The sequence below is a fragment of the Syngnathus acus genome, chromosome 10 (assembly GCF_901709675.1).
Source record: "Syngnathus acus chromosome 10, fSynAcu1.2, whole genome shotgun sequence".
Classification (NCBI taxonomy): Eukaryota; Metazoa; Chordata; class Actinopteri; order Syngnathiformes; family Syngnathidae; genus Syngnathus; species Syngnathus acus.
This window is the reverse complement of record NC_051095.1, coordinates 4,240,356-4,263,763: the sequence shown is the minus strand read 5'-3', so window position 1 is coordinate 4,263,763 and position 23,408 is coordinate 4,240,356. Positions and strand designations below refer to the sequence as shown.

The 23,408-nt window shown below is 44.7% G+C and overlaps 1 protein-coding gene across 15 annotated transcripts in view; it reads left to right on the top strand.

The window, feature by feature from the left end:
- The window catches only part of LOC119129617 (collagen alpha-1(XXV) chain), a 65,012-nt gene that overhangs the window by 9,027 nt on the left and 32,577 nt on the right, over nucleotides 1–23,408 (top strand). For all 15 annotated transcript variants that reach the window (XR_005099290.1, XM_037262967.1, XM_037262964.1 and 12 more), the window contains exons 3-6: nucleotides 15,195–15,239; nucleotides 16,302–16,309; nucleotides 21,941–21,967; nucleotides 23,179–23,205. Coding sequence is in view for 14 of the 15 variants with exons in the window: in XM_037262967.1 (XP_037118862.1) it covers nucleotides 15,195–15,239; nucleotides 16,302–16,309; nucleotides 21,941–21,967; nucleotides 23,179–23,205 (107 nt within the window). In the remaining variant the exon portion in view is untranslated. The remainder of the gene's footprint in view (nucleotides 1–15,194; nucleotides 15,240–16,301; nucleotides 16,310–21,940; nucleotides 21,968–23,178; nucleotides 23,206–23,408) is intronic.

Genomic DNA, 23,408 nt, shown 5'->3' with positions numbered 1-23,408 from the left:
ATTCTACTTTGAGAGGAATGCTTCGTTTTGTTTTTACAGCAAGAAATGCTTTCTCACAAACGATCTCCCAGTGGAACAGCCGTACAGGTGACGCTATATAAAAAAAAATAAAAATTAAAACCCCAAACCCTCCTTTTGATTATGGGCTGATTTCCCGACAGCCACGTCAAGCTAAGTAGCGACCTAGCTTGCGCCTCCTCGCTAGCTGTTCGTTACTTGACTTTTAATTTGACAAGGATGCGCCATGAAGCTTTCATAAATACAAACAAAGTTCTTAAGAGCCTCTGCAGGCTGTTTTTAAATAATTCCAGGCCACAATAACCGAGAGCGAACTGACGTGAACTGTTCCAGTGGTGTTTCGTCAGTCACTTCCTGGGGTGTGTTGCTCATGACTGCCGCAGCGCGCGTTAGCTAACGTTAGCGCCTCATCCTAAGAGATGCTTCAGGCCTTCATCAAACAAAAGCCCCCCCCCTTCATCTGATTTACAGGCAAACTAACAGGCCCGCCAAATGAGACACACAATTTGAGTCTGGAGCGGTGCAAACCATCGAATCGGAACACCGCAGAGGAAGCGGCCATTTTTGATTGACGACTTTTCAGCTGCCGCAAGAGATGGTGGCCGCTCAAGTTAGTGCGTGCCGATCGAAGGCCAGGATGTAAATCATGCCTTAACGCAGAGGGCGCTCCAATTACTGGCTCTGTCACCAAAGTCTGATGAAAGACTTTTTTTTTTTTTTCTTGCTTGCGTGTTGCAAATGAATTCTGAAGGTCAGCGGCTTTATTTAACATCCAAAACAAGCGTGCACTGTTTCTGTTTTTGTCACCTTTTGCCGCGGATGGAAAGCCGGCTGGCTGCTCTGATTAAATCCAGTCGGACTGTAAAGTGTTCTAATTGATGCCATAAGGGAACAAAACACAAAAAAAACACAAACGATGTGACACAACTGAATTGCAGACATCTAGTAGGCATGTCATTAAAGTTGACATTTACTTGTCTGCATTCAATACATTTTACAATCCTGGCAAGGTGTGCAAAATGCTTCTTGTTGGTGCCAAAAGGGGAGAAATGAGGCCAAAGTCAGCTTGGAAGGGGAAAAAAAATAATAATCATAAAAAGTCCTTAATGTATCCCAAGCATGGCGGCTTTGCCCATCATAAACACGCAACAACATAGTCCTCATTTGGCCTGTTCACATGAAATGTGTAAACGTTTATGCCATAAACATGAGCTTCTCTAGTGGTTTTGTGGATCCAATATTGGAACGTTTCATTTTTAATAATGATAGATCGACGGTACGATGCACTTGTTAGCCACAACAATCGCTAAAGTGCCGCGACAGCTGTTCCGTGTCGATTGACTTAAGAGAACGTCCGCACACTTTGGAATCATTTTAAGGAAAAACAAGTCTGAGTGTGTGATGATTTTTTTATTGAGGGACCAAATTAAAGCGAACTATGAACTCAAATGTTTTGGCATGTGTCGCCTGACATGACCTATGCGTCACTTCCTCTTAATTTCACATCACGTCTTCCCGGATCCTCGGGTTTTCCGACCTCCTCGTGTTCTTGCGCCGAAGGGCCAGCGAGGACGTTTCTTTTACCGAGTCGAGTCATGCCGCGTGGCGTTGGAACTCACTGACTCACACGAGGGAGAATCGCTGGAGCAATGAGGCCAAGGTTAAAGCAAAGTTACATTCTCCACGTTGCTCTTAAGATCGGCTCTTTTGATTTTTATGATGGACAGATTTTACTTTTGACTTCTTTTCATGATTTAGCTGTTAATAACTCGTATCTTCTCCATAGGGGCTTCATGTTTGGTCATCAGATCTTTCCAAAGTAGTTGGTGCACAAAAGCACGCGCAGTGGGATGTGATCACAGTGCGGAAGCCAGGGGTCAAAGGTCATCACTCTCAAATAGCCCCCACGGCCGGGCTACGAGGGCCCGGCGGCTCGCGAGGCTTTGAAACGGGACCCGCGGATTCTGGACCGGGTTGTCGGCGCGCCGAGATCCCAGTTGTCGCGTCAGGTGTCGGCTATTTTGGAGACGACGAAGGACGAGCTAGCGAGTGTGCGCTGATCCCGCGTGGCGGCGGAAACGACAGCGCCGGCGCGTTTTGTGTCTGCGAGTTTATGCCAAGGAACAAAAGAACAAGCTTCCTTTTTCCATCTTCAAAGGAGGAGCAATCAATTAGTCATCAAAAGTCTCTCAGAGAACAACCGTTAACCTTTCAGCGCATTCATTTTTCATTACCTGCTGTGATTGGCCAAGATTTTGGTTCACGTAAATAAAAAGCTTTCCATTATTATTCCGTGTCCACTCACAGATCAGATTTATCAGAGGCGATGTCGATGTGGGAGAAAAAATTAATGAATGTCTCCAAGCTACAGGCAGGTTCTCATGGATTATTCACATTGAGAGGCTGGGCTGCTAATTGCTGATATACTGAACGCTCGCAGATGCCCCGCAGACATGAGGAAACCAAGGGACGCTTCATTAGGTACACGACAGGGATGATTTTTGAGCTTTCTGACCAGGATAACTTTGCTTTCACCGAGGTCAAATATGAGCCAAAGGTTCATCAAAAATGCTTGTGGGTTTTCCATTTAGCATCCCAGTCTGTTTTTTTTGGGGGGGGGGGGCTCATTAGCAGCAACTCCAATCTCCCGGGACAGTCAGTCATGCAGACAAGCAAACGCTCAAAACTAGAAAGAGGCTTTTGTTGTCGCTATTGATTAGAAAGGCCACGCCGTCCAAAATTCTGAGGGATGGAATGCTCATTTGGGTTGTTTTAGTCACAAGTGGAGCGGTTCCCTGGAGAAACGAGGGATGAAAGGCTCACAGCCATGACACAACATTGCGACTGGGTCAAGTAATTGGCATGTAGAAGGAAAAACCAGTAGCTGGCATATTAGCATACTAGCATATAAAGATAACGACCCCCATTTAAAATGTTCGGCTTGAAGAAGGAAAAATCAATAGCTAACATGTTAGCATACTAACATATGATCTATGTAGCATATAAAGATAGCTTGGGGAGCTAAAAAGTCGACCCCCACTAAAAATGTTTGAGGTTTTTAGCTCCACTTAACAAAACAGCCTTTTGGGATTGCGTTTAATGAAAGTTTCCCATCGGATAGCTGTTTCCGTATCTGGCTAAATACAAGGCGGCGTCGTTGTTGCTTTAGCGGAGACACCGTTGGGACATATATCTGTCCATTTGAAATTCCTGGGAATGATAGCCGTTCTTTGATTTTTGGCTAACTTGGGCAGGGTGTCTGCTCGCACTCGACGCCACCCTTTGCGATTCATTACTCTCTTCTCGGTGACCCAGCGAGGTTTTTGGCGGGAGGAAACCCAAACCGCAGGCATCCCCACCAGCCGTTCCCATCGTCCCTTCCCAATGGCAGATGAGAGAGAAAGCCCTCACGCTGAAAAGCTCCAGTGGCTTTCCAAAGTTTTTCCCCTCCCTGCGTGCTAAAATCTCGCTAAAGTCTATAATGACAAGATACAGCTACCCACAAAAAAAATCCAAAAGCTCTCTCTGACGATGCTAATAGAGCCGTGACGAAAACACCGCTAGCATCTTTTATCCCAGGATCCACTTTAACTCTGACGAGTGCATTTGTCACACTATGAGAAAGCCGAGCGGCTAAGCGGCAAAGTTGTTTCGCGCTCTCCGTCTAATCTGGTGGAAACTCAATCCCGAACCCCCTTTGCCACTTCAGACCTGCTGCTTGCGGTCTGCATTCTGTCCGTCCTACGAAATGCGCATTGTTGCCGCTTAACTCTTGCGAGCGACACGCATCGGACACCAGCTGGCCAACTGCTAACAACCCAGCGACACCGCTTTGACGGTGAACAGCATGGCCATGGATTCGGTTTGGTGTCTTCGCTCGCAGAAGTTCTCGCTTCTCAGTTGGCACCCGACCCGGTGTCGCATTTCTTCGCCAGATGCGAGATCCCCGTCGGGCGGCACAATTAGCCCGGGGGCCCGCTCTTGTAAGTCTTCAGGCGCTTTGAACTCCTTTGGGACGCTAATGAAGCTGGAAACCATTTTTGCTACTGTTCCAAGTTGGCAGCAGACCTCCGACCGCTTTTCAGAGCCTCCTTGTTGGTTCCCATGTATGTTTATGGTGTGTATTTCATTTGGAGAAATCTTCGTCATTCCCCATTTGTTCTTCACACTTGTGCTGTGTGGTCTCGTAATGCCCCGCCCCCAACTCGACCTCAAAGCTCCGCCTCCCAGAGAGTGTCAAAAGATGCGAATGTCTTATGACAGGGAAAGCGTTTTCATTTCATCAGCAATAATTGTCACTCCCTCCCCCCTTGAAATAATGAGAGGCCGACACTGGAGCTGATGTTTTACAGATGTTTACGTTGAAAAGTGGATGTGCTTTGCGGGGTTCATGCTGAAATCCACTTGCTCCTACCCAGGGCTGCATGATCGGAATTTTTGGGAGAACTCTCATTTTCCCTTCTATAGATAAAAATATGCCCTTTTACTGAACATGACTGACTTAATAATTTGGTGGAGCATTTATGACGAACTTGAATCAGCACCAAAAATTTGGGTGTGTTTCTCCTTTAATTAAATCCAGTCCATATTTTTCATCATTTAGAGTCATGAATGCTTCCCGAAGCTCCAACTGGATGTAAAAATAGAAAGAAGCCGAAATTGCCACTGTGTAATCCCAATTTGGTTTGTTTACTTCCAGCCAAAACAGAATGCAAAACATTTTTTGTGGGGGTGCTTTTTGTTTGCTCTTGACTATTTCTACCTGAATGACGCAAGCCCGGCTAAATGCGGCCTGCGATTTAGTTACCGATATAACTTTGCCCACCCGAACAAAAAAATCAATTTTATTGCTCTGAATTCACTGCAAGATTGTCACAGTGAGGATTTTGTGGACCGCTGCTCGCTCTTCTCACTCGCAAATTTCCTTTGGTGTTGGTGAGTAGCCAATTACACAAGACTGAATTTCCATTTGATTCTGTGAAGCCAAAAGCCACCGAAAATGTGATGGCTTTAATAGTCCGCATCATGCAAATCGAGATATGTATCACGCAGGAGCTTTGGAATTTCTTGGGACTCCCGAGATCAAAGTATTGATTGATTCATTGATTCCTGGAGGCTTCCTTGGCGGGTTTTTTGCTTGCCAGATATTTCTACCAGTCTGTTTTCTGGTCTATCTGTGACAGCTGACTGGAATTCTCCTTTTTGCTCTTCTCATCTTTGGCTCTTTTATGCTAGCCGCAAAATGTGACTATAAATTGAACTCTGTCCAGCGGTGGAACCCTAAGAGCGCTTCAACGCAAGCATTTCTGCATATTTGACATTTCTCATCACTCAAGTTAACTTATTTGGAGTTCTCTTCTTTGTCATTGCCTTTGCCAGATTTTTTTTTGACTTTGCATACACTGCACTTCTCTCGCTTTTTAAATTCATGACTTTCAAGTCAAAGACCTGCTTTGCAAACCATTTTGGAGTCCTGGCGGTGATTTCGAGCCCAGCCGCCACCTCTCAACACGTATCTTGTTATGCATCAGTAGTCTGATTTAAAAAGGTCGACGCTCGCTTGCTTCCCGTGTCGAGCGCATTTCCCGGGCGCTGCTTACTTGCTGAGTCTTTGAGCGCATTTTGCGCGACACAGCAAGTTCTTTTTGTCAACTTGAAAATGCTAATGCAGCAGAAAATGGAGGCGAGGGGCTTTTGGTGCCTATCAAAAGTCTCACTGGAAGGATTCTGGAAGTTCACACCAAGTGGATTATAAACTGTTTTTGTTGTTTTTCTCTTGTTCTTTTGTAGTTTAATGTTCTCACTTGGAACTAAGTGATGCTAACTTCCATATCTCGTCGGGTGCTAGCGTTAAGCTAACGGCACATGTGATTCGACGTCTGCTTTAAAGACATGGAATGGAACATCGTTTAGACTTCAAGAATAAAAAGAAAAGATGCTCAAGCTGAAGTTTTATGATCTTGGCCATATTGAGAGTCGTAAAATATGAGGAGATTCCTCGGTGAAAGAAAAACTGTCGTTTTGACGTAAGTCTGCCGTTGCAATGAAGATTTTTAGAACATCACTGCTGTTTTTAGAAGACCCTCGTTATCTTCTCATGCTAATCAGCCAAAGAGCGAGGTTTGTGTTTACCTGCTCTGGCGCTTTGTTAATGATTTTTCCACTCTTGTGACTCGCCCCCCCTGGTCTTGCCTTTCTTGTGGGCGGCAGGCTTAGAGGAGAAGTAAACAAACACTTAGTTGCCCATCCACATCATAACAGTCAGACGGTGGAGTGAGATGACTTTGAATGAAGAAAAGAAAACGCGCCATTATGGAATGTTTTTTTATTTTTTATTTTATTTGGAATTGCCAAGCAGCAGTAAAAAAAAAAGCTGTTTTTCTTTCTCAGTGCATTTTAAGAGATGGATGATTTGGTGCATTATTACCCTTTGCGAGAAAGACTGAGACAAAACACAGCAGTTACCCGAGAGAATCGAAATGTCGGTTTCGCATTTGGCGAGCAGAAAAATGACTTCCGCGAGACTTCATCACGTACACGAGCGTTTTATCTGCTTTCCTCCGAGCAGAACAAGCAAATGCTTGTCTCTTAACCAAGTACAGTCTATCAAGTCCATTATGATCAAATTCCTTTTGTGCATGGCGGGCGAGACGATGGAAGTCATTAATTTTTAAAGGCTTTGGTTTAAATAGAACGGCTTCTCCAAGCAATTTCATTACGGCGGTAGACATGCCTTTGAATGATGGCATTAGCGGGGGAGAAACGATTTAATTTTGTCTTAAGTAGCTAGAAGAGCCGTTTGGAAGATGTCGGCCTCTTGAGGGTTGTGAACCCGAGTCAAGGTCTCGCATGTGCAGCTGTCAACGCCTGCCAGAACCTTCGGTAGCCACGGGATTCAAAACAGCCCGTGACTTTTTTTGGTCTGAAGTATCTCACCTCGCATTCGGAAGCACCTGTCTCCCTCCCGGCTTTACTAAAAAGAGCCCAGACATTGCTCGTGCTCGAGAGAGCCTTGAAGTTGACCAGATGCAGCTGCGCCGGAAATGGCAACGCTTTTTTTATCTACGGATGCTAGCAAAGCAATTTTGGCGGGAAAGTGTCTCTGTTAAGTCAGCTGTCAGGTTTTTAAATTCGTAAAGTAGCTTTACTCTGATATGACGAGGGAAACTCTCGTAGCCACCCCGCTAGCACTTTCTCGCGTCGTTTCTTCCTTTTTATTTACGGATGCTAGCAAAGCACTTTTAGCGGGAAAGTGTCTCTGTTAAGTCAGCTGTCAGGTTTTTAAATTCGTAAAGTAGCTTTACTCTGATATGACGAGGGAAACTCTCGTAGCCACCCCGCTAGCACTTTCTCGCGTCGTTTCTTCCTTTTTGTTTACGGATGCTAGCAAAGCACTTTTAGCGGGAAAGTGTCTCTGTTAAGTCAGCTGTCAGGTTTTTAAATTTGTAAAGTAGCTTTACTCTGATATGACAAGGCAGACTCTCGTAGCCACCCCGCTAGCACTTTCTCGCGTCGTTTCTTCCTTTCGTGTGTGTGTGTGATGCCCTCTGGCAGCACCCTGTGTGTTCTGTCAGAGTAGAACAACCGAGTTGCGCAACAATTGCGCCATTGTGCACTTTGACATTTTTAGCCTTTTAGAACACCACAGACAATCACGGAGGAGTCTTGGCTCAATTTACTTGAATACTGGCGAAACCTCAAGGCAGATTCCACGTCACTGATGTCTCCGTTGCTAGCCAAACAATTTTATGTTACAGTGCGACTCGCGAAATGTATTTCAGATCACAATTTAGCATACTGGAAAGTAATGTGGTGTCCAAGCCAAGTAATCGGCCAATCGCAATCATGCTGACTTATTAGCTTGCTCCAAGTTGTACTCGGTAAAGGTTGTGTGGAAAACTATTGTTGTGGAATGACTGTAAATTGTGTGCGAGGCTCATTTTCAAAGGTTGTTCCATGGCAGAGCTTTGGCACATGGAAGCCCAATGAACGGAGTTTGTTTTTTTTTGCTTCCACAGTAAACATGTAGAACTTTTTGGCTGCTCCAAAGCTCAGCGAGAAGTTCCCAAACTATAATGGAAACAGCAAAAATCAGAAAAGAATGCAAAGTGAACTGCGGTAGGGTTCAGGTCGGCCATCTTTGAGGGATGAATTGTTACTGTCCGTTTCATCCGAGATTGTCAGTTTGGGTTAAAAAGAACCAATTTGTTTGATTTTGCGCATTTTGATCGAAAACATACCCTCACCTGTTTCTGATGATGTCCATCTGTAAATATTCCGTCGTTTCGAATCGCCGCTAACCAATGGAATTGCAAGCAGAGGGCCTCCGTACGAGGAATGATTGATAAAGTGGAGCTCGTGGAAAAATGAGACTCGCCCGGTATGTGTTGCGCAATCAGCACTAGAACTTGCGCGTAGCATCGACAAGTTCTCACGGAACACGCCGACGCTGTAAGACGGCGACTGTAATGTGAACAGCATGCGGCAATCAGCGGAGCCATTTGCCGGGAGGAACCCCGTTTCTTTCCTCTCTTCCATATCACAACTGTCTTCAGCGTCCTCCATGTCGTCATCCGTGGCCTGGCTCTGTTTCGGGAATGAAGCTTTCAAGTTCTGTCAAGCGACGGCGTGGTGAAAGGGGGTATGCATCGATGCCATTGAGGCAGTTTTGGGAAAGGACTCCACCTCCTTGAACCATTTCGGCTTTGGTCAAAGGACTCAAGGCTGTTTAAAAAGTTGAGGTTAGAAGATCTGTTCAAAATACGGACAAGGTGGTTCTAAGGGTGGTGGGTCCAGGATAATCCTAAGAACCCTGAGCCACAATTCCGAGAAACCTTTAGATCAACCCATTCTTCCATCAAAATAAAAATGATCATTCATTTCAATCCAACCAAGCCAAACCATTTCTGGATTAATTGATTGATCATAACAATTTCATGACCTCATTTTTCCTTTTGGCTGCGACTGCAACCCGAAGTAGCAAAGCTCGTTAGCTTTCTCCGTTCGTAGCGCGCTGTTGTTTACAAGTCCAAGGTTGGCGTGCCGTCTCAAAGCTTGCATCACCGCTTCAATCTTGCGTGTCTTCTTTTTTGGTCGGTGGGGAGAACAGGATGACTTGGGATCTGCTCTAATCTCCCTCATTACAGGCGACGCAAGAGGAGATGATTGTCCGGCTTAATTCAAAACGTCTGGAGATTTCTCGCTGCCGCTTTGATATTTGCTCTGGCTCTGGTTCGCATGCCGCCGGTGGTGGCGTGTGGCCGCCAGCTGGACCGCTGTGCTGAATAAGGTGCCTTTAAAGGTCCCCCAAAAATGTGACACTCAGGCTAATGCAACACTCTGAGGCGGCTCTTTTGGAAATTTTGGGTCGAAGCAGCTAGCGCCCCAGGCTGAGTTTGTTGTTTGGATTCTCGGCGTCTTTTCAAAAGTCCCTTTGGGATCAAACCCAGAAAAAGACAAAGGGGTGTCGACAGAGTTTCTCCCCGTGGCCCGTGGGCCAGCTGAAACTACAAGACCCGGATTACAAATCATCCCAAGAGGACGAGCCCTGCTCGGTCTCCTTTGACCTGGTCAGTTTGAGTGACACATCGGGAGGAAATTCCAACGAGGCAGCCAGGTGACTGCTGCCGAAAACACTTGAAAATTCTTTTGGTTATTCGACATGAAGCTTGTTGTTCACAGCGATGACTCAACTTTAAAAAAATAATAATAATAATAATTTTATAAAGGAAACATGGCGAGAAGCTGGGAAAACAGCAGCCTTGTTCATTAGCTGGAACATTTGGCTTCCTCGCTCGTGCTATTTTTGCCGCCTTGGATTGCACTCCTGCATACTTTGTGTGGAGTCTTTTTGATTACAAGCCCGCCGTCTTTGACGCTCCCAAGTGCAAAGATGATGCTATAATGTGCTCCCTAGTGCCTCGATATGCTTCATTTGCTTTAGTTGACTTGGTTGGAGGAAGAGTTCATTTCCCCGGGAGTGAGTTAAGGCTCACTCCGGGATGGGAAAATAAACGAAATAGACCGCGAGACGATTTTCACTTTAAGCGTCCATGTTGCTTTGAAAAAAGGACATCCATCCCTTTGTCATACTTTTCTGTCTTGCCGTCAACAAGATGGAGTATCCGTGACATAAGAGTCTGCGCCCGTCACGCTCGTGTGCACCAACTGCCGCACGGAGTAATCCCACATGGGTCAAGTAAACATGACAAAGGACCACCAAGTCTTACTGCAGGAGGCCCGCCCGCCCGCCGGTGGTGCTGGGGATGGAGAATTTTGGATTTATGATTGGTATGTAGCTATAAATATATCTGGATTACATTCTCCATGCAAAAAAGAGGCTGTAAAGCTGTTGACTAGTCAAACCAAATTAAATCTGGATTTGATCCACTTTGCGCATTTAGTCACCATGTAAACAGAAAACAACAAAGTGTGGGCAAAATTCAACGGCATGTTTTAATTCCATTTATTTCTACATTTTCGATTTTATCCAACTTTTTTTTGGAAAGTAGGATTCCTTTCTGTTCTTTTTTTTTTTTATGAAGTCTCTCATGACTGCATGTCTCCAAAAACCGTCGTTGACCAGTTTGCGGAGAGGCCCCTGCGGTCCCCGTTTTACGACTCTTGGGTCTCTTAAACTTCCCGACGCAGACAGACACGCACAGGCGGGCACACATCTTTGCCGGCGCGGAGGTCGGCCAGCAGTCACGCCGTCCGCTAGCCGCAGGTGTTTACCGCCACGTGATTTCACCGCGACATCCAATAGCCACGTGAGTCTTAAACACATAGAAAGTATTTTACTTTAAGTCCAAAGCCGGCCTGCTCGCTTTCAGGCCGACTCGGGACTTCGGTGAGTATTTTAGGAGAACGGCATAAACAAGTGCAGGCAAGCCGACATGATATCATGTTGGCATTACTCTGAAACTCTCGGCGAGCTTCAAAAATGTCCCCACGCAATCTCGAATATTCATGTCGCTGTAGTTGCACGGCTGTTTTTTTTCTGGTGTTCCTTACAACCAACAAATAATCTCCTCTCTGCAATACTCAGGTGTCCTAAAACTTTTGTCTCCTTTCTTGGTTCTAGCCTTTCCCTTCTGTCAAAACATTAGTTCATCTGGTGGGTTTCTGACTGCTCTACTCACATCTATTCCAAGATTGAACAATCAAAAGGAAAATTTTCATTGAGCAATCATGCCAAGCCAAACTCATTATGCCTCTTTTATTTTTAATACATGTGGAATCGTTGCTGGCGTGCTTATCCAAGAGTAACATTGAGATGGCATGCACGTGTGTTATTCATTCTGAAGCCTTTTTTGCTATGATAGGCCTGACTGGGACACGGCTGTCTAAAGAGATACAAGGGAGCTAATCAATGTGCTCATTAGCGCCCCCCCTCCCTCACCCATTTACCTTACCGCTTCCATTGCCTGGCAAGACTCTTAAATATGTCAGCACTTCTGCCAGAAGGAAATCGCGTTGATCTTATTCGAGGTGATGAAAAGCCTTTCTCAGAAGGCTTCCGTCTCGCGGGGCGGGCGGGCGGGCGCCGCCGCGGCCTTGAAGGAAGAGCGCTCACGATTCCTGAACGCCTCGCAGCTATCTCTTGTGTCTTGCTGTGTATTCTATCACTGCCAAGAATGCGGCATTAAAAGCAGCATTTTTACCAGATTCCCTTCTCGATAAATTAGAATCACAGCTTTTGTCTTCTTGACTGCGTTTGGGTCTTAATTGGACTTCACATAAAAATTGCTTGAAGTTGAACGAATGACAGTGAGAAGGCCAGCATCTGTCCAGGAAAGGTTTTGTGCTTCACAGGGGGTCACAAGGTCAAGGGAACTTCGATTTTTATGTCAACAACGCACTTAACTGGCGACCTCCAAACCAGTCCAGAGTCGACGGAGACGAATTCCAGAGCTTCACTTCGTATGTTGTTGACTGATAATGTTGGGCTGCTTCAAGTTGGAATCGTTTTGCTGGATAATTTTCATTCTCAGGTGCTATCACTTCCAAAAATTCTTTTTTTTTTTTTGTTTCCTGAAGCTTTTTCTCATTGTGGCTTTACTTGCAGACTCTGTTGCCAGGCAACAAAAAGCATCACTGCGGAAGGCAGACAAAATCCTCAGCTGACACTGCTTTTTTCAAATTTGCAATTCATTCCTTTCTGTTTTTTCGACGCCAGGATTTATTCATTGTCATGCGCCTCAATTATGAGCCTCTGGATAAAAAATGGGCCTCCTCTTTGCCAGACTTTTTTTTTTCCCCCGCAAAAACCCGAGTGTGCAACTTGGGTTCTGTTTGACCTGGATGCTCGAAGGTTGCCAGGTCGAATCAAGTCAACCGAGCGTGTTCTGGGATTTCACGGGAGATGTAAAAGTCTGTCTCGACTTAATCCTCCTGAAATTTTTGAATGGGTCGCACAGTAGTGTTTTTGTCAACTATGCGAGAAATGAGCGCGTCACTCAAGAAGGCTCTCAAGCTGCGGAGACCTCATAAAAAGTTTGCCGACATTGAACCAAGCCTTGACTATAAATCGTCTGCCGAGATATGCGGACAAACCGCCGATTCTCTTTTTTCAGTCCGGACTAAGTTGCAGGATCAGGACCAAGCAAAGTATTTCTCTTGGGAGCTTTTTTTCATAATGTGGAATTCAGAGTACGATTCAATATTCGATCAAAGGTCCTTGTCCACAATGCCACCAACAGGCCACTTCTGCCACCCCAAAACCCGATTGCGAAGGCAAACTGAGCACTTCCAGTGCTAGTCATGCCTGATTGATGCTTGTGAGGTTTTGCGCCGGGACCCCGGCTTTGCTTTTTTTGGCAACGGCCGAGCGTTAATGCCGAAGAAATGTTGGACGGGTTTGGTGGGGGGAGGCTTTCAGTGGCCTGCTCCGAGCCCTCAAACGAGCCTCGCGTTTGTCCAGGGAGGCTGGCTGGCCTGGTTTTGCCTCAGTGTGGTTTTGTTGTGAGCAGAAGTGCGCCATTGTTACTTGTTACCACTAAAACAATATGTTACCGTTTATGTAGACTTCAGATAATAACATATGCACTGTAGACTTTAGCTTCCACAAAACTTTAGTGTCCAAGCGCCTATTAGTCATGCAATGTTTTGATTTTGGTCCACTTCTGGGTTATATTTATTTATTTTTTCTTGAGCTGCAACTAAACCAGTCCAATTTCAAGGTTTTTAAACGGCGGATAACAGCAGGTGATGAATAAATAAATAAATATTTTGTAAAAAAAAAAAAAAAAAGGTCATAAGTAAATAAGTTGTAAGTATGAAATGTCCCACTGCGTTTGAATGCACCTCATGTCTAGTGCGGTGTCACTCGTGCCTTAATTTGTGTCGTAGTGTACAATGACGGTGAAATTACTAATTTGTTTTTAGCGTCCTAAATTAGCGATTGAAAATGACTTCAGGATGGCATTGTGTTGGTGCTGGTAGTAGCGAAACGCTGGGATACAAACCGAAATGTAAAAATCTAATCAAGCTGGCTGTCACGCAATCACGCGGGCTAGCTTCAAAATAAAAGCTAACTAAAGCTATTGTGATGTTGTCATTTTATTATGGTACGCCATCAAAAGTTCTGGTTTGCCAAGAGTTAAAATTAAGCGCTGCTACTCCTTAGTGGCCCACTTACAGCGCTGTATTAGTCTGAAGGTCATGTCAATATATCAGCTTAAAATGGCCTTTTCTTCAATTTTCATTTATGTTTATCCGAATGACTAAATTCAAATATATGCCAAAGTTTTGAGTGCACATTTTTTGGGGCCATATTTCTGTGCCATCAGTCAATCAAACAAGTGTTGCCATCTGTCCTTCTTCTCACGGAATCCACGTTTGAGATTCTCCACCAGCGCCTTTGGAACGTGATGTCCAAATGACATGCGGCAGAAGGATGCCTGCATGCTTTGGCTTTGGATTGTCACAATATCAGAAAAGCTGTTTTCAATGCAAGCCATCAGGTTATTCTTCAGTTTTGCTCCAGTGAAATGTTGTCAAAGTTTTGCTTGGCGTGCTCTGGAGACCCACGCTGGTACACTTTGCGGCAATCTCATCTTTCAGCTTGTAATCAGAGTGTTGAAATAGTGTGAATGTGTGACGCTATCTGAAAATGAATACAGCTTATTTTGTTTGGCCTGTCGTCGTCCCCGCGCGGCCAAGGTCTGCTCACGAGTGTGTCGTCGTTGTCCTCGGAGCGCTTTCCAGTGTCATTTCGAAGAGGATGACAAAGCCAAGGAAGGGAAAACTGCTTTTAGTTTTTTTACAAAGGCCTTTGATGAGAACAACCCGAGCGCGCGTCCACCTGTGGTTACGCGTTCGCCTCGGTTGGCAGCGTCCGACATTATCCTGAACGACGTCCAAAAGAACTTGGAGGACTGACGCTCAGCCAAACGGAGGGATTGGAATTGAGGAGCTGCAGAAGCAAACATCAGCTTGCATTTTGCACCCCAGTAAGACGACGAGAGGGACATAAATCAAGCCGGCTTGTGTTGTCAAAGTGATGAAATGCTGAGGAGGAGCCAGAGAAGCCGAGGTCGAATCGGGTCATGCACATCCCAAAAAAATTCCTTTTAAAAACTCCAAATGCAACTTTTAATACAAAGGATCTCTTTATAAAAAGAAAAGACGGAAAGAGGCTATAAACGTGCACTCTCAAGGTTCTTGAGCTGAACATTTCACTTCCAGGACGTCTGCCGGCAACAAGCGCAGCCTTTGACACGCACCGGCGAAGGAAAGCTCCTTTCCATACCTGCCATCGGCGGGCTCGTTTTGGAAACCATGCTGCGGCTTTTCATTGCCTGGGACTGAATGCGACCTCATACAAAAACAAGCCAGGCGGCTCCATCGCACATGAAAGTCACCAAAGCGTGTAATTGTCTTATTTCTCCAGCAGGCTGCGAGAGTTGACAGGGAAATGGCAAATTGAAAAGAAAAAAAAAAAACTACGGATAAACAAACAGTATGTAGTGGAAGGAAGGGTTTCAAGTTTGCCTTTGTGGTTTTGTTTAAAGTCACACTGAGGAGTAATTGGACAGAACTGCCATTTTGTACCGTCGTCAATAGCAATTCCGCCGAACGCAATTTGCATTATCATTTAGCAATTTACATCCTTTTATTTCAATTCTAGGATGTTAAAAAGAAAACTAAATGTGACCTTTTTTCCTCTGTTGCAGGACCTCCAGGGAAACGAGGAAGGCGAGGCCGTAATGGAGAACCCGGTATGTGCGTTTGTGTGTGTGTGTGTGTGGGGGGCAATCATTTGAGGAATGATTTGGAAGAATATCGGCAATGCATGCTGTATTTTACAATCATGTAAAAGTTTTGTGTGTACGATTGGAGGCCAAAAAGAGTTCGTAGATGTGCAATTAGTGGTTTCACTCTTGGCATTTGAGTCGCCATGGCAATGCTAAATTTTCATTGGAATACCATCCGACTGGTCCGTCTTGGGGAAGGATGAGAAAGTTAAAAGTGTCTGTCAGCATTTGGAAAAGAAAAATCCAAAGGCCTGAGTTGAAAGCGAGACGCGATTATGGAGGCTGAGCTGCACTGTAGTTGTTTACATTCCAGTCACGGCTGCATATAAAATATTTGCATTTATGCTTTCTCCTTTTCAGAAGCGCGTTTTACTGTACCACGGTTACGCAAACTGAAGGATGCCATAAAAAAAAACGTGGAGCACTTCAAAGCGTTTCATTTGGGTCGGGAATTCCATCGACAGGCAAACAATAGCTCTACGTTACGCTCTGCTTCAGCTCTGAAATCCCGCCAGGCTTTGTTTACGCCATAATGTCTCAATAAACATGTTGCCTGCCGGCCGGCCAGCCGGCCTGCTATCAATGGCGCCGTTGTGCCTTTCGCTCGCCGGCCAGCCGCAACCAACGACGCTTTATTTCGCTGAATCTGAAGGGCAAACAATCGCAGCCGTGAAATTCTGAACTGATTTGATTTGCGCTCTGAAAAACACTTCAAAGTCATAAAATTCCCCTCCCAAAAAAACTTCTTTCTCTAGGCGGTGTTTTAACAAGAAGCCCGGAGCGTACGACCGTTCCGGGTGTCACCTCGCAAAAAAAAAAAAAGAAACAAGGGGGGGGATAGGAGGGGCTTTTTAACAAGCACACAGCCCCTTGTAGTTGTAAAAGTAGAGCCAGTTACAAATGTTTGATTGGCAGTCCCGGAAAGGCAGAATTTCTTACACAAAGGGGAAAAACGCCTTCTGGGGGTACACGATTAAAATGAACTGTTGTCTTTCCAATAACGACAAGTCTTTTTGTGTCTTTCAGGACCTCCTGTAAGTATGCCTGTTTTGCATCTTCGACTTAAAGACACACAAGGTAACAAAAAAACAAAAAAAAACAGTTGATGCTCATTTCCTGCTCCAAATGAACAACTAATGAGGCCACGCTGACAAAACAGGAAGTCAACAACCGAATCATTGGTGCGGGTTTTACGTGATGGTTCTGGGTATCTCCGCTCTCATGTTGGACACTTGCATGCTTGCCGTAGCTCAGGGGAACTTTGTGCGTGTGTGTCATCGCTATTATTTATCGTTCGGCGGCGAGTGTGAGCGAACACGCCAAATTGACATGTGCTGACTCGGCTGTAAAAGTCGTACGTTAATCCCGACGCCGGCTCCCAGGGTTCTAAGTGAGCCCGGATGGTCTTGCAAATAAAATCATACTCGATCACTCACAAGCCGCTACTCCACCAAGGATTTTTTTTTTTTTTTTGTCACCCGCCACACATGTGTTTGTACTTTTGGGGAATAATCAATTGCTGATAGACTTGTATGGATCGTGATTGTTTCATTATGGGACACCTGCACAATGTAACTGGAGCAAAATGGCCAAGTCCCACTGGGAATCTGTAATGGGATTTTACAACTGCTACGTCAGATGAGATTTCGGTAATCCTGATCGAAAGAGGTGCGAATGAATAATCGGGCTTCTGTGTTTCTTCTTGCACGCAGGTGAAAGGTTCTTGAAGAGAGAGAAAAAAAAAAACACCTGCAGTTCATTTCAAGCTATTTAAATGTCTCCCCAGACCCGTGAGCGGGAAGTTTAATCTCCTCCGTGTTAGCGTCTAAAGACCGGCAAAAAATCTCCGAAGTTTCCACGGCGACTCGTTCCAACTTGCACAATACACTATATTGTCATTTTCGACTGGCTAATTGTGACACACTGTGGATATGCGAACCAGATGCAATTCCGGGTCGCTTTTCCAGTGCGGTTTTCCCCAAGCGGGCCTAACCTCTCCGTCCAAATTGGAACGACGAACACCAGCCGTTTGTGGTCGTCAGTCTGTGCCCGTTCTTTTCTGATTGCTCGCATGCATGTCCTCCGACGGTTAAAACAGTCTCAGGGGCTCGTGCGCTGCACCAGTAACAGATGGAGGTGTATAAATTCCTTTTGTTTTGTTTTTACAGCAGGGCTCGAAGCTCCTTTCCAACGTTGAGCGATTTCTCCGCTAATGATGCCCGCAGCAGCCTTTTATATGCAAAACTCAGCCACAACGGATTTGTATCCGCTGCATCCAGATGGGACGTTTTTGTCTTTCGAAAATCATCGCAATTCTAGAAGATTGCGCTTATTTCTTTGCGTGTGTAAAGGAATAGTTTGATACCCTGGGAAAGAAGTTAATTTCCCCTCTCTTGCCAAGAGCTATAGACGAAAGGGTGGATGGAGCTCAAATGGCTTCATGGGAGATAGCCAGTAGCTGCTTAGCCCTGTGGCATGAAGACTGGAAACAGGTGCCAACGACCTCCATTGTGGCCAAAAGCACGGCGGCGCTTGGAATGACTCACCGACAAATATGGCCGCACCTCTTCATCCATATGTTAGGGGTTGGACTAGTTTGCCTTGAATTCTTCTCACCCTGAAATGAGCGCTCTATTGTAGTCGCCCATAATGGAAATGTTCTTGTAAAATAATTGCTGGGCATATGCAAACATTGAGGGGGCGTGGCTAAAATGGTGCCTAATGATGCACAGGAGTCGCCCCTCCCTCAGTATTGAATACTTTGTGCACTTTCATTAACATTTGATGTGGAAGCTAGCTAGGAAGTTTGCTAGCTATGTATGCCAAAACCATGAAATATCATCTTCCCATTAGTCTACTTTAGAGTGCCTCATTGTCAACCCTGAGTGTGCGCACGTACCAGAGAGAAGACTGAAGCTCAAGCAAAAATAAAAAGGCAGACATGACAGCCAGCATGTGGACCAGTGCTTTGTGCTAACCTGCTAGCCCGCTAATCTGTTTTATTAGGTTTAGACACGTGAAATTCCACATATCAGATTTAGAAGGATTTATTTTTGGTGTGCAGGGATTTGAAGAATAAAATAATGTCAAGCCTGGAAGAAAACAATTCAGTTTACTTTCGGATGGATTCGTTATTCATCGCCCTCTAGTGGCCGGAGGGCGCATGATTTTACGCACAGAAGAAAATCAGGCGACATCCACATGTTGCGTGTGAATGACCGACGAGCCAAACGCTGCGGCGGGAGACGGCGAGCGGCTTCTTCCTCCTTCGTTTCCAACCGCAAGCTTCACATGTTGTCCTGCCAGTCAAGACTCGATCATCTCCTAACCTTAACCATGTGCTCATTATTGCAAGCATGACAGCCAGCGAAGGTCACCTTAGCATCGGGGAGTAATTATCTCAACCCAAAATATGATATTTCCCTAAACCGTAACCATGGCGTTGACACGTCATAAAACAGAATTCTTTTTACAGACCCCGGTCTGTTTGACGTAGCTTCAGTATATCTCCCCGCGTCATCAGGAGTTATAGCTTCGCCTCCAGCGGGCAGAACCCTCCGGTTGTTTCTCTTGATCAAAATGTCCGCTTGATAGATTGAGGAACTGTGAAATCGCTCCACTTATTTGTTTGAACGTATGGAAACTAAGCGAGGCCACTTTACGGCGTCGGGTGCTGGCCAGGATTCCGACAATCCTCCCGTTGTTCATTTGCTGTCAACACTCGAGGACGGCTTTGTTTGGCTTCCTGTGTACGCACATGCTTATTAATGTTGTGGAGCTGGTCGCGCCTGTAAAGACGAGGCTGTAAAATGCGCTCCTGCTGCACGGTGAGCTGATTGGATCCATGTGCTGGCAAGAGGGCCGCTTGGCCGGGCGCCTCCGACGACGATCCGCAGCGAGCGTTTGATGGATGACTTTTCTGGACCTGGCTCCGCTTACCGGGTCGCTGTGATGAAAAGGACTACAAGCCAGGTCCAGCCAGGTTCCGAGCGCCATCCCGCTGCTGATGTTTGCGAGTCTTGTCGGATGAGACGGCCAAGACCGCAAGAATGATTTTGCTCGTGTCCACGACAACTGCAAAAACACTGCCTGTGTTAGAGCAAAAGTGGATTTGCAATTAGGATCCAACAATTGTATGGATTCTGGGTTGTTAGCACTGGCGGAGCTAGAGGGGGGGATGCGGGGGCAGTCCTCCCCCTGAAAAATGCTTGGACCCCCCCCAGATACCAGGCCAGATAATTGACTTTTTGGTATTTCTTTTTATTTTTCTAGGAACTTCTTTCCACGTTTCCACTCGTCCTGAATCAAACCATAATCAGTATTTTCTGAAGAATTATTTGGGTTTATTTTGCGGAGCCCCTGAAATATATATTTTTTTCCCCTGAAAATGTCCCCCCAAATTTCCCACGTCCCCCATAGGGAACATGATAATGAATGTTTATCGGTGTTTTTGCATATTGTTTTTTGTGGACCCCTTCAGATACCCTCCCCCTGGAGAAAAATCCAGTAGCTGTTGATAGCATAGCGCTTCACATAGCTAACTTTCACGCAGCTACTACTTAGAATCAATAGTTTAGGCTTCCTTTGAATAAACCCCGTGTTAGTTTCCAGCCACAAAATGATGACTTAAGTACATTTTGGTTGTTGGGACGTAGCCACCTTTGATTGACAGGTCAGACAACTTCTACCCACTTGTCAATCTAAAATAATCTATCCTCACCAGAATGTAATGCAATCAGCCCAAAAGGTCAAGTTGAAACAAATTTTCTTCCAAGTTGTGATAAACGCAAGGCCTCATATTAACATTAAGCTTCCAGACAAGTGGTTTTGAAATGTTTTGTGATGTGGCACAGGACCAAAACACACAAAAATGAAAGTAAAACCAAGCTCATATTAATAAAAAGGTAAACAGACTCGCTCCATATAAAAATATTCTTTCAAGTCACAGTCAAACGTGCCAGGATCTTTTCATTAGGCGTCATTTACTCTCTGCCAGTAATACAAAGTCAAGAAAGTTACATTGTGTGCTTGAAACGTCCATATTCTCCATGTTGCTTGAGGCTTTGGCTCCCGCTAATTTTTTGCCTTTCATATTTTCCCCCCTTCCTTTTTTTCCTAAGGTGGTAAAATTCTTTTTTTATTTTTACAACATCAACATCTCATTCGGTCCAGTACAGGAGACAGTGGTCACGGTTTGGCTGCGAGAGAAAAAAAAAAAAAAAAAAAAGAAGCGAGATTTGTATCTGGATAGGAAAGAAGCATCATCGGCATCCAACGCTCGGCCATAAAATCCGACGATGTGCACACGGGAAATTCTGTTACAAATCTTCTTGTGGTTTCCCAGCATTAAGTAGCAAAAGATGTGATATGTGCACCATTTTTTTTTTTCTTGCACTGTAGCAAAATTAGTGGCGGACTTTTAGAACAGCTTGTAAATGTACTTTTGTTACAGGGGTCAAAGGTTACACCACTTGGCATGAAGATCAAAGTGACAGAAGTGATTTGTTGAGTAACTTTTTTGGTGCTTATGTAGTTTCTTGGCTCTTTCATTGACAGACTTGAAGTTGTTACCATGGCAACCACTCACACTGTTTATCTGAGACTCCTTTTGTTTTTGTTGTGGGGGAAAAAGAACTCACAGGTGGTGATCAGAAAAGCTTCCTGGGGGAACAGGCAACGTGCTAAATAGATGCCTGCTGTTATTTTACGGAAATGCACTTTAAAATAATCTTTGTGGGAAGGGGGGGGGGGGGGGGTTAATAGTCTTTAAACACCAAGTGTAGCCAAGTGATGCAGGCTGATGACTTGCACGTGACATTAAAACAAAAATGAGCACAGGAAGAGCCGACGCGCGTTTTTTATGGGACGCCCACTTGACTCGGCTTTCATTCGGCTAACTACAAACACGGCCGTCGGGAATGATGCGCTTGTCCGTATTGCGGCCGGTGTTGCAAAGTCACACAAAGCAAAGCAATTTCAATGAGCCCATTTTCACTTTTCCAATTCCAGCTCTAGGCCGGAATTTATTACGTGATACTTATGTTTGCCTCACTTCAATCCGTTTTTTCCTTTTGTCCAAACTGCAAAAAGCAAAACTGGCATTGATTTTTTATTTTTTTTTCCGTATATTGAATGGCTTCAGGATCTTGAAAGGTTTTATAATGGCATACATCTGATGCATGACTTCAAGCATCTGAGGCAAAAATAGATTGATTTGAATCGGTAGAGGAACGAGGCTGGTACAAATTGTGCCTTTTGAATTTTTACTTTATTCCTTATGTGGCCAATTTATCAACAATAATACACGCTGCATTAATCTGAGGGGCTTTGTAAGTGGGTGGTCAATTAGTCAGTTTGCTGTCCCCCAATCCCGCGTTAACTCCTCCCATGTCAGATTTTCCAAATCCTCGAAATAAGCAATGTGAGCTGCTCGTGGATCGTCATACTTGAGTTTATTATTGAAAACATTGACAGTGTAAGCGATCAAGTACACAGGCACACATTTCTTCACTCAATCAGCATTGCAGTCTGTTTATTGTGGTTCAACGCTAACCAAGCTAAAAAAAAAAATTCACTGCCCATCGTCCAAATATGAAAAAAATAATGTTCTGTCCTGTATTGTAATGTTGATTTTAATCTTACTCATATTTTCTTTTCTTTCTCAGGGCCCTCCAGGTCCAAGGGGTGAAAAGGTAAATATTTTTTGTTTCTGATCATGTTTATCGCATTTATTTATATATATAAATATTATAAATGAATAAATAAATAAATAGAAAATAAATCAAAAAATATATATAATATATACTATAATCTAAAATATAATACATATTTTTTTCTTTTTATTTATTTTTTCTATTCTATGTATTTATATATATTTTTTATATATATATATGTATTTTTTTTTTTTTTGTAGTGCATGTGGGGAAAAAAAAAAACTACCAAATGTGTATTTTACAAAATAGGTGACTCAGCTGAGTGCCCAACAACTGATACAGTTCAATCTCCGGGAGGGGCTACTCAAATGCCGTTCACAAATCCACATCACTAAGAAATCATGACGTGAGTCAGCTGAAGGCCTTCAAAGCTCCCCATGAACCGCATTGCGCGCAGCTACAAATTTGGCTTTCAAAGACTAAAATGAAGGCCCTGAATGTACTCGTTAGTGTAAACCTCAAACACTAATTGGGAGGACCGATGCCCTCCCACAGACTGCTGATGACGACTTTATCCGTCCAAATAGTCCAAGTAATCACCACCAAAGCGTTTGATGACTTCTTGCGGGTTAGCGCGGATTGGCGAAACAGAAGCGTGAGACGCCGGGCGCCGTTTGCCGAGCATCCGGCTCCATCTTGCTGTGAACTTCTTTATCTGTAACGAAATAAAATGAGAAACAGTCTCCCACCCAAGAAGCGTGCAGAAGCGTAGCCGCTCTCCACAGCTTTTCCGTTAAATCTGGCTCCAATGAAGCAAAGAATTCCGGGAGCTATTTTGTTTGAATTCGTTGGGGCGTTGAATCGATTTCTTGCATAAAAATAAAATCGCTGTCCAGAAATGACACCTTGCTCGGTTGATTCTGGCTGAACGCTACCAGAGCGTAGTTACAAGGTGTTCAAAGTCAGTGGCAGCTACAATTTGACTGAAATCATTTCAATTCAAGTCCACGCAGTCGGGATTCCGGTGCGTGAAATTTCGCTCCTTTTCCAAAACCTCTCGCATACCCGCCGCCCATCACCTTCTCTTATCATAACACTCCCCGCCGCAACAAATTCTTGTGGCCTCTGGCGTTTTTTTTTCGCTTCGTCAATGTGTTCCGAGTTAGTTCATTGTTAGTCTTGGCTTATTGATGAGCATCATTGAGCGGTGTGCACTGGAGATAAAATTGTCCTTTCTGCTCATCTTGCAGGGGGATCAAGGCGACCAGGGACCACGGGTACGTGCCTGACTGCATCTCCCTCGGCGGAAATGTGGGCAACGGGTTGGGGATGCATGAAATTCTTGGGATAGCGCGGCTGGCGCCAAATACAACAAGAATGACAAGTCTGTTTATTTTCAAAGTAAAAAGGGCTCGAAAACATGTAGATGACCTTAAAAGACAAAGGCCCATCCGCATAATTATTCCCAGCGCTGTCGTTT